At 42.4% G+C, this 11624-nt stretch overlaps 1 protein-coding gene across 1 annotated transcript; it reads left to right on the top strand.

Moving 5' to 3' along the window:
- The first annotated feature begins 2483 nt into the window (after positions 1-2483).
- On the top strand, positions 2484-10549 carry nelfb (negative elongation factor complex member B). Its single transcript, XM_061261089.1, has 13 exons — positions 2484-3347; positions 3792-3952; positions 4137-4236; positions 4469-4699; positions 5320-5505; positions 5863-5975; positions 6313-6415; positions 7030-7125; positions 7470-7612; positions 7906-8012; positions 8825-8966; positions 9575-9683; positions 9960-10549. Exons 1-13 carry the CDS (start codon positions 3246-3248, stop codon positions 10116-10118), a joined length of 1752 nt encoding a protein of 583 aa, XP_061117073.1. The 5' UTR covers positions 2484-3245; the 3' UTR covers positions 10119-10549.
- Positions 10550-11624: the final 1075 nt, after the last annotated feature.

The following is an 11624-nucleotide window of genomic DNA, read 5'->3' as shown; positions in this document are numbered from 1 at the left end:
TCCTACCTACCTCATCCTAATCACCCTTCCTCCCCACTTCCTGTGATATGTTTTCATTCGTGGAAACGATCATTTGGCACTGTGTTTCCATTGAGGGACTGGGTATATGTGTTGACATTCTTCCTCAGTTGTTGGTTCTTGTTGATCTGCACTTGGGGAACAGACCCACTTGTCCCTCTACTAAATTAAACAATCTATTTTTAAACAAAATGCATTTATTTTTCTCCTTACAAATACAAACATACAGAGGAATAGATTTAACTCTTTTACACAGTAATTATCAGACTCACAAGGCTGTGAGTCTAAGGGAAAGAGAATAGGAGCTGCCAGCAAAATAATCAAAATAATCAGCTCCAGTAGCTTTTCTTGGACCAATTGACATTAACCAAGATGAAACATGATTTTGATGTGTACTGTGACCCATGCTACATCTCTTGCCCTTAACAAATCAGAGATTGGTTTGGCTCAGAGCTCATTTGCATGGCTGGTAACTCAAAAATTATAAATTGTTACCAAATGGAATGGGGTATACATTTACTCTATAGACCCATATCTTTAATTGTCTACAGGATTTTCTGTGAAATCATGTTCCCAGCAATTGTTGTTGTGTGTCAGGTGTGGGGTGGCCATACGTTGCTATAGACTGTCAATTGCCAACCAGCTCATTTGCATAGCCGATAACTCAAAAACTATACATTGTTACCAAATGAAAGGGGGTATACATTTACTTTAGACACCCATCTCTTTAAGATTCTATAGTCTTTTCTGTGAAATCATGTTCCCAGCAACTGTTGCTGTGTTTCCAGTGTGGGGTGGCCATACGTTGCTATGGACTGTCAGTTGCCACCCAACTCATTTGCATAGCTCATAACTCCAAAACTATAAATTGTTACCAAATGAAAGAGGCCTAGACTGCGAGTGTATAGGAGGGGGAAGGACTAAACATGACAGCAGTGCCAAGAAGATCCATGTTTATGGCTACTCCATGATAAGCAGAGTGAAGTATTAAGTATAAGTTTTAGTGTAATACACTAAAATGTACAAATACATTTTGTAAGTCCAATCAATGGTTTGTGTGAATACACTATAGAGCAAGCAACATTTTTCAACAGCCTCTAGCTAGCTATGTACCATATAGTTTGATGTGCCAGCTATGCAGTTGCAATATTCCTGCAACTATTTCTAAAAACTGCTTAGTCTAATCAACAGTTAAGTCACTTTGGATAAATGTCAGCTAAAAAAATTTTTTATTCATGTGGGGCATTTTGGATATATACCTTATACAGTGGTTAAAGGTCCAGTTGCTTAACCATAACACCATAGAGCAGATTGTCAGAACAGAAGTGGCATGATGGCTAAAAACATGTAGTTCTGTGGCTGAGGAAAATGAACAAAACATTTTCATTTGAATGCAGGGTTTTGGGAGAGCCAATCACTCTGTTTCCACAGAGAAGCTGAAGGCTTGCTACCCTGAGGATGAAGTGATGTGGGATAACAAAGGCTACTAACATGTCATACTGGAACAGGTGAAAAGGAGTTATTCTCTGCAGATAAATGGAGGATGGTCCTGAGGAATGTGCTGTACAATTGGACAACAAACAACAAAGCCCTATTCCTTTCTTCACTAGACATGCACATGCAAATTAATGTATCATTTGAACTGACTGACAAAATGTGGTGCTGCACAGAGAAGTATTGAATACCAATAATGAAAAATAGCCAATCACTCACACTCACTTCCAATTCTAGTTCCAGTTCTCAATAATTTGAATTATGTCCCCTCACAAATGTATACTGTATGATTGTTTACACTTACTGCAGTGTGACGTACTTATAAACCAATTCTCAGAACAATAGAAAAATCTAAGCGTGGAAATGGCAAAAAGAGAAAAATAAAAGCTGTATGACATTAAAGCACAATTCTTTAAAATGTTCTATATGGTATGGGCGGAATAATAATATCATCTGTGAAGGTTAAGAAGGTTTTTGTTTTTGCAGGTGCGCTGCGTTAACTGTGTAATGAACTGTTCTAATTGATTCATTAAATGCAGAGGAACAACAAAAACCAACAGACCTCGTACCCCTCCAGGTTCAGGGTTGAAGAACCATGATTTAGACCAGGGGTGTCAAACTGAATCCCCAGGGGGCCGCAGTGTTTGCGGGTTTTTGTGGTTTCCTTTCAATCAGCTGCCAATAAAGGCCAATTAAGGCCGTGAGAACAAGGCGTGTGGATACTTTAACCAATCAATGACCCAGAACACCCCAAAAACCAGCAGACACTACAGCCCCCCAGGACTGGACTTTGACACCTGTGATTTAGACCATTTGAGATGAGCACCAGGTCTACAGAGATTATGCAGTGCCCACTGGTGGTTAGCTGTGGTAACACTGAGAATGTCATAACGGATTGTATTTGTGAGATTGTATGTTGTGCATGCAGTAGCATTTAAGGGTAGGTACCCATGACCACTGTTGTGGTGAGTTCTGAAAATTTCTTTTTTTTTTTAGCAATTTGTTGTTTGTATGGATGCTTTATATGAAAGACCAACTGCGCGATACATATTAAAGAATGTGATGTAAAATGATAAGAAAAGATGAACGAAACGGAATGGGAGAGGATTAATAATGTCTGGGACATCTCACATGGATGATGTTAAAGTAATGTTACCAATTATTGTGGTATATATTTTTGAACGCAGAGGAAGTGGCAAAGTCCCCAGGGATGATTAGAAGATTGATTAGAAGATTAAGAACATGTAATAACGAATGTACTGAACACTTAGTCATTATCATATGCATCCTGTTACATGTCTGCTGTAGCTAAAAATGGTCAATATAAATATTCTTAAACGTATAATGTTGTCAAATCGCAATCTCAGTAGTAATACTGTATTTCAGATCTATAATGTACCTATATAGATATTCTTGTCTGTAATGCATACCTACCACATTTCATACCTATCTTATTTAAAACATACATACAAAATTAACTTTCGTAGATCAATCGTAAAATGCAGACACGAACATCGGCTACACATATGCAGCGTAATATTAATAGGGAACCAACTTTCTCGCTCCTTTGTATCCCTATGACTGTGGGACTGTTGATTAAGAAGCACTCCCAGGAAGTGTGTTACGCTACAAACAATAAGTAACGTTTTTAAGTGGCTAAATATATTCATAGATATATTAAAGCATAGTATTTTGCCGATATCGCTTGCATATAAAAATAACGTTTTTAAAATATGTTTGCCGGGTTACCCGAACTTGGAATCTCCAACGGCGAGGATCTAAAAGAAACACTGACCAACTGTACAGAACCTCTGAAAGCCATCGACCAATTTCAGGTAACTAGTTAGCTAACCACCTAGCATAACCTGCCTAGCCTGCTAGCTCGTTATGTACCGTCTCCACGTGTGTTTGCAAACCATATCATTTTAGTTCTGTGACATTTCTGAATTTCGAGCAGAGTAATAATAGATTCTCATTACTTAATGGAATGAATGAAATATTTTTTGGCTAGCTAGCACAGTGAGTCGTTTATAGCAATTTTTGCTGCAATGTATGATACGTGATTGTTCTACTTTAGTAACCGTTATTAAGTGGCTCTCGGGGAGATCAACACTGGCTCGGCAATGTTATTTATTGTCAATTTAGCAACGTATTTTCCAACAGTATGTCGCTAAAACTAGCTAGCTAAACTGGAGTACTGCTATGTTTTATGCCCTGTTATGAGTGTCCTATTGGCCAAAGTTACCTGACGATCTATACACGCGTTGCTTTGAATACAGACAGAGAATGGCATCTTGCTGCCAACATTACAGTCAGCACTTCCTTTCTTGGATCTTCATGGCACCCCAAGACTGGAGTTTCATCAGTCAGTTTTCGACGAGCTTCGAGACAAACTGATGGAGCGGGTTGCCACTATTGCCGAGGGGAAGGAGGAAGACCGGTGACACATGCATTTTTTTAAAACAACAATATGATTATATAACAACATTATTATTATTATTATTATTATTATTATTATTACTTGTAGTACTACAAGTAGTAGTAATAGTAATAATGAAGTAGCAAGGTTATCACTATTGCACACAATACTTATTCTATATGTTGTGTTACTCTTGCCTCTGCAGATATGGCAAGCTCGAGGAATTGCTGGAGAAAAGCTTTCCTCTGGTTAAGATGCCATCCATCCAGCCAGTGGTCATGCAGGTGTTGAAACACCTGCCTAAGGTAAGTCCAGATCACCTAAACTGCATGACACAACCCTCAGCATTAATTTGCTTTCTTCCAAGTAAATTTCAATTGTTTGTGCGGAAAGGGAGGCATATTTTAGTTTTCATAGATGCTTGTCCTGTGTCAGAAAATCACACCAGTACTCCTCTTCCCCCATCCAACGTGATCCAAAACAATATCGGGCTATGGTTTGGTACTTCCTGCATCACTTCTCTTCTTGTCCCCCCAGGTCCCAGAGAAGAAGCTGAAGCAGGTGATGGCAGATAAGGAGCTGTATAAGGTGTGCGCGGTGGAGGTGAAGAGGCAAATCTGGCAGGATAACCAGGCTCTCTTTGGGGATGAGGTATCGCCGTTGCTGAAGCAGTACATTGTGGAGAAGGAGGCGGCGCTCTTCAGCAACGACCTCTCCGTCCTGCACAACTTCTTCAGCCCCTCACCAAAGACACGACGACAGGGAGAGGTGGGCACACGCGCCTGCACACTTGTGTAACCCAGTCTCACATGGTGGCCCCGTCTATCCGATTTGTGTTTTCTGGTGTATGAGCTCGAGTAGGAAAATCACAATTCCGTATAAGAACTGGATGTGAACTATATTGCTTCAGTAATGATCCAACTGTGTAAATGGATAGTATCTAAAAATGTGAGCTATGTTAGTCACTCTGGATAAAGGCATCTTCTGAGGCAGGGATGGGCAAGGTCGTGCCTGTTTCAGGATTTCAGGGCATTTTTGCCATGTTCCGCAAGATAAACAACTGATAAATAGTCTTGTCTTATATAATTTTATTGTGGTCTAATTTATGAATGAATCGATCATAGTGCATATGGCTAATTAGCTTATTGAGCCAGGGTAACTGGTGGCAGCAAAATCCTGCATACACAACCGGCCTCCAGGACTGGAGTTGCCCATCCCTGTTCTAAGATAATAATAATAATAATAATAATAATAATATTAACACCAACAATGGTAATAATAAATTACATTTCTATCATCGATTATCTGTTAAGGTAGACACTAAACTGTAAACACTAGACACATTTGTTGCCCTCTATGTGAGATTGTGTCGCTGTTGTTCGGAGCAGGTGGTTCTGAAGCTGACGCAGATGATTGGGAAGAACGTGAAGCTGTACGACATGGTGCTGCAGTTCCTGCGGACGCTGTTCCTGCGCACGCGTAACGTCCATTACTGCACCCTACGGGCCGAGCTGCTCATGTCCCTCCATGACCTGGACATCAGCGAGATCTGCTCTGTCGACCCCTGCCACAAGGTACGGCCCACGCCCGAGGGGTGCAAAGAGAGCAGTCACAGTTTGGAGGGGTGGGGGTCTGACTAAGACTGAGAGCCTGCAAGGAGAGGGGAGGTGTTGGTGAACGTAGGAATTAAATGAGCGAGTGTTTTCGGAACTAAAGAACATCAGGTTAGATGGTCAAAAATCTTCATGTGAGTGCACATCGAGGCGCAAACGTTCCAGATGCACCACAGAGCTCTCGGCGGGCTTCACGGGTTCTGGCATCTTCTGGTAGATAAGCTGTGGTGGTGGTAGGTTTCAGCTCTTGTTCCGATGACTGGTTTCTCAAGATAACCCTTTTGTTTAATTGACGTTGACTTTTACCCCCGTGATCAGTTCACCTGGTGCCTGGATGCCTGTATCCGGGAGAAGTTTGTGGACGCCAAGCGAGCCAGAGAGCTGCAGGGCTTCCTGGATGGAGTGAAGAAAGGACAGGACAGAGTGCTGGGGTGAGCGAGGGAGTGGAGGAGGCCGAGGGAAGAGGCGGGGGTGGTGGTCAGGGAGAAAGGAGCAAAGAGAAGCACCTGCATGCATTGTATTCGCAGCATTGGAAAATTTCCCTCCCACTGTGGTTGAAGCCAGACTAGGTCTTAGCACTAGCAGGTCAGTGTACTGAGTGAGATGCAGCAGGCACATTCCACGCAGAACACTTGCATCCAGCAAGACCTGGAACAGCTTAAATGCTCGGCAATCAGTGTCCTCTTCACCACAAGGTCTCTGGTTGTTGTCGGGGTCGGGGGAGCTGGTGCTACCCATGATTTTTAATGCATTTGTTTTCTTTGACAGAGACCTGTCTATGATCCTCTGTGACCCCTTTGCAAGTAACACCCTGGTTCTGAGCACAGTTAGGAACCTACAGGAGCTCCTGGGACAGGATGCACTGCCAAGGGTGAGTCACCTCCTCCTGCACCAGCCTACATGTGCCTCAGGGACCATGCACCACTGGCCTATCTTCCCTTATTCAGGTGGCTTTGACTAAGTTTGATAGCCCAGGGATTTGGTGGTTTGGGTTTCCTGGACTTTGAATCCATGGTTTGAATCCGAGCAGCCCTCTTATGTCGTACACACATTCTTCAAATACACATGTGACCAAAGGTCTAGGTCCTGATTTGGCAAAAGGATATCAAAGAAATATGTCAACTGTGTAGGTCGCCCAACGGAATGGCATTTGCTAAGCAAGTGTGCTGTGAAGTAATGCTTGTTCGGTGATCTCAGTTGTTTATGTTGAGTCTTCGGGTCTTTCTGGTTAGGTACTCGGTTTAAGGCCCACTCAGTAATTTTAGTGGCTATATGTAATGCTAATGACATTCAACAGTAACAAAGGCTCAGTTTCACAGAGTTCAGTGGGCTACGCATAGCTGTTGCCCAGGTTACCAAGATGCCAGTGCAAGATATAAAATATTATTTAGTTGCCAGTATTGGGTCTTTGATGTTAAACTGGCTGGACATGCTCAAACTGTAGCACTGCTGACCCGTGATGGGTGTGTGTGTGTCTCTGAACAGGACAGCCCAGATCTGCTACTGCTTCTGAGGATGCTCTCCCTGGGCCAGGGTGCCTGGGACATGATTGACAGCCAGGTTTTCAAGGAGCCAAGACTGGTATGTTCCACTTCCTGTCAGAGATATTCCCCTCCACATTCTCTGAGGGTAACGTAATCCCCTGGTCCTAGCGTACAGTAGGTGTCCTGTTGGTGCCACGTCTCACATCTGAGGTCCAAACATGCTTAACTGAAAATGTTCTCAATGTTACTGAAGTATTATAACATTCCTACATGTCATGGCAGCAACTTTGTGAGACCATTTTGTGTTAGCTGGGTAAGGCTTTTAAAAGGTTTTGCCTTTGAAATGGAGGCACGCATTGAGCCAAGATGGACTGTCCTCTGGGCTTATTTTCATTCTGTTGCCTGGGTTCATCTGACCACCGTTTCCCACGTCCTCCCCAGGAGCTGGAGGTGGTGACCCGCTTTCTGCCAGCCATGTTGTCTGTGGTGGTGGATGACTACACATTCACCGTGGAGCAGAAACTGCCCAGTGAAGAGAAGACTTCACTCACTTACCCCACCAGCCTGCCTGATGCCTTCATCAAGTAAGTCTGCATTGTGTTCCCTGAGTGTCTCCCAGCAGTGTAGACATGCAGCCTAATCCTATATATATAAGAAACACAATAGAGATAAAATTAAATAAGAAACCTGCAAATGCATAGCAGTTTCGGACACTAAGGACTTGCTCAAAGTATTGCACATAAAGAGTTTGCGTTCCTTCCCTGAGCAGTGTGCTAAGATACAATTCCCAGCATGAGAATAAAAGTTACTGAAAGCGTGTAAATACTACTCCGAGAAGGTTTTTTGTCTGATGTGATTGCGTATGCCTTGGGTCCAGGTTCCTGCAGGAGAACAGAGTGGCCTGTGAAATGGGTCTGTACTATGTGCTCCACATCGCCAAACAGAGGAACAAGAACGCCCTGCAGAGACTCCTGCCGGCCCTGGGTGAGTGCTGCCCCGCGGGTCTCGTGCACTAAGGGAGGGAAAGCATGGTGTGTCTGGAGATACCGTACACTGAACAGTGAAACTGTGGAAAGCAAATGATAAATCATTTCCCTTTTGGAGAAGTTATTTAGCAATGAATCTATCTCCCTATTGGAAAGGCCACTATGACTGACAAAAATTGGCTGTGATAATTGGAGACTTTGGAGAGTTGGAGAGTTCTGACAGGTGGGCTAAAATCCAAATCAGTTGGAGGTTGAAAGGAGAACGTTCTTTGATTAAATACTTTCATTATTTTTGATATCGCTATGCCAACTTTTATAAATATTTTCTGTGTAAAATTATTGGCATTCAACATTACAAACCGCTTTTGTTTTAGTGCATGTCATTTTCCAAATGTATGTGCATCTGACATACCTCCTCCAGTCCAGTCCCAACAGGGTTTAATATCTGGGAATATACTTCATAGATATGTTTTTATAGAAGATGCTTTTCATCCAGAACCATTTACCAGGTCATCATAGCAAGGTGATCTGGTAAATGCATGTCGATGAAGCAGCAAGGACAGAAAGAACCACACAAGCATGTTGTGGTGGTGCTGGCCTTCTTCAGAGTGCAATGACAAGTAGACACCAATGACCGACATAGAGGTTGTGTTCTATTTAATATAATGACAGACAAAACATAATTGCGATAGTCATATACAGTAAGTCATATACTGCAAGGAATGCAGTTATCCATTGTCAAGTGCTATGTGGACAGTTTGTAACATGCTTTGAGAAATGGAATCAACTGGTCATTCTTGCCTCTGGCAGTGGAGACCCACAACGACATGGCGTTTGGTGACATCTTCCTCCACCTCCTGATGGGTCATCTCACCCTTCTGTCAGACGAGTTCGGGACGGAGGAGTTCTGTGCCGCAGTTTTCGATGGTTTTCTCCTTACCTCCTTCTCCAGGTCTGAATGCTTTGGTCAACACATTCACCCTGGTTCCAGAATGCTCTAACGTGGTTATGTAGGAAAGTTTCCAGTTTTAACCTGTTCCCTCACAACTGTGACCCAGGTTGTCTCTTTTTATTTACACACAGCTTAAGCCAGGGGTGTCGAACTGAATTCCCAGGGGGGCGCAGTGTCTGCGGGTGTTTGTGGTTGCCTTTCAATCAGCTGTCAATTAAGGCCTTGAGAACAAGGTGTGTGGATTCTTTAGCCAATTAAAGACTTAAATGAACCACAGGTGCCAGGAACAACCCAAAAACCAGCAGACACTGCGGCCCACCAGGACTGGAGTTTGACACCTGTGCCTTAAGCTATTGCTCGTGGCCAGTGATTCTGTTAGTTGATGAATCTTCCCGTTATGAATGTTATCAACAATGCAATATTCTGATAAATGCAAGAAGTGGTCTCATTATTTCATTGCAGTCAACGGTGCTTTAATGGCCAATCATGATGATATATTTGATTTTGTTCCTCAGTATCTAAAAGACTGAAAGTGAGTGTAACTCTGTATCTGGTGTGTTTGCATTGATGTCACTAATATATGGCGTGTATGTCTGGGTTGTGTGCAGCAAGGAGAATGTGCACAGGCACACTCTGCGCCTGTTGCTGCATCTCCACCATAAAGTTCTGCCGTCTCGCCTGGAGGCCCTGATGAAGACCCTGGAGCCCCCAAAACAGGTCAGCAGACTCCTAAACCTAACATAGCATTATACAAGGTCTCTATAACCCTTTCAGACCCAAGAGTGCCATAGGACTGCTATACTATTGTTTTGAGCCCCTATCAGAGCCAGACTAAATTTTCTCAATTTTCTCAACCAAAGCAAAAAACCCTTGGGATTTTGGTGGAGCCACTTTATATCGGTCTTTGGACTGAGATGATTAAGCCATCGGTTGAGCTCAGCTGTTATTTACATGATCTGTGTGACATGGTTTCCTCTCTACTGGACCCCACAGAGCAGTGACCCCCTGAAGGACCTGTACACCCAGCTGACCGAGAAGCTGGAGGCCCAGAAGAAGAGTCCCCCACAACCTGCTGAAACCCCCTCCCTGGACCTGGGGCTTCACCCTGTGACAGTTCCCACCACAGCCTCAGCTCCCACCACCCCGATTTGAGAGAGTACTGCTGATGGGTTGGTTTGAAGGGAGGGGGAAGAGCCATGGCCTCTATTGCATGTGGCCAATGAGGAGTCGTGTCTGAAGGACAGTTCATTACTACTCCGCCCACCATTTGCTGGAGTGAAGACCTGAGCTTAATACAAGTCTAGTTCAATACAACACATGCAAAAGGATGTTTCAAACCGTTGTGGGAATTTAAGTAGTCACAACCCTGTGTTTTTCTATCTTTTGTATATATTTAAAAGTGGCATTTTAAAGCTTTTTTCCAGCTTTAATAATGTACACCTGAGAACGTGACAATTTCAATGTGTATATTTTTTTTTCATGGAAAAATAGTCTTGCGTAATTGTTGTACAACTTTAAAATATATTTTCATATATACCTGGACTGAATGTGTGTACTGTGGTGGGAATTCCATCTGTGGTTTAACATGCTTTAAATAAAATGATTTACAAATGTAGGATGCCTGTATCGTTTCCAGTTCCTTGGTGCTATGAGGAAGTGGGGAAAGATACAATAGAGGGTTACTGGGAGCCAGAAGAATATTTAAAAATATGCATCTGAACCAAGGATGTTCCACATACTATTCATAAAGTGCACCAATACCATATAATGGACATTAATTGATTAGTTAGATTAGTTGATTTTTTAACAGAAGCATGATATGGAAATTCTGGGTTGATATTAATAACTGTTTCTATGCCAATATCACATTATAAGATGAGCACTGATGTCAACTGGTGGAGGAAAAAAGCGACGTTATTTCTATTTTAAAAAAAGTTTCAGTTTGCTTACTATAGCAGAACATGAGTCGGGAGACTTACTGAGCCTCTGCATAGGCTTGCTTGTGGGTTAGGCTGAAATGAAATAAATGAAATAATGACCAAAAGTAAAACTTTCGGTTAGTTAAACAAAATATAGCCTAGAGCATTTCTACATGACAATTATGATGAAAATGTAAGTCATAAGATATGTTGGATTCACCTACCGTAGTCGGGCACGTTTTATGTTTAACTTCTGCTACTTTCGATTGAACTGTATTCGCCTGGAATGTCCTAGAACTGTATTAATGCTCTATAATCATTGCAAAAATACATGTGGACGAAGAAAATGTTTAATCTAATGTGTGTATATATGTTTTTCGAAAACCTCAAAGTGTTTCCCCTACCTTTTAACCAAAATGCATTACGTCGAACATGTATGTGCCAGGAAAAGCCTGGAAAATGCACGACGAGATTTCGCTGTTATGCAAGATCGCATAATTCTACAGTATGTTTTGATATGTCCTACAAATACGTGAATATACTTTCGTCACGATCAATGGTGGCCATGACTGTAGGCGATGTGAAAAATAAATCAACATCGGAGGACATTTCCATGGCAACGTCCATCGTCTCCATGACAACATCATCTCGGTTCCATCACAGGTCCTCTCTGAGGTTTAAACACATATTTGCGCTTTCAGTGCGGTCAGTTTATTTTGAAAGTATATTTTAAATGGTA

Source organism: Conger conger, chromosome 11, assembly GCF_963514075.1.
Source record: "Conger conger chromosome 11, fConCon1.1, whole genome shotgun sequence".
Lineage (NCBI taxonomy): Eukaryota > Metazoa > Chordata > Actinopteri > Anguilliformes > Congridae > Conger > Conger conger.
This window is presented reverse-complemented; position numbering and strand designations above follow the sequence as displayed.

Bases quoted from the DNA above. Each gene is read 5' to 3' on its own strand.
- nelfb (XM_061261089.1), top strand. From the start codon at position 3,246: ATGTTTGCCGGGTTACCCGAACTTGGAATCTCCAACGGCGAGGATCTA. The intron at 4,700-5,319 runs GTGGGCACACGC...TGTTCGGAGCAG, and splicing joins AGACACGACGACAGGGAGAG to GTGGTTCTGAAGCTGACGCA. The intron at 7,613-7,905 runs GTAAGTCTGCAT...CCTTGGGTCCAG, and splicing joins CTGCCTGATGCCTTCATCAA to GTTCCTGCAGGAGAACAGAG.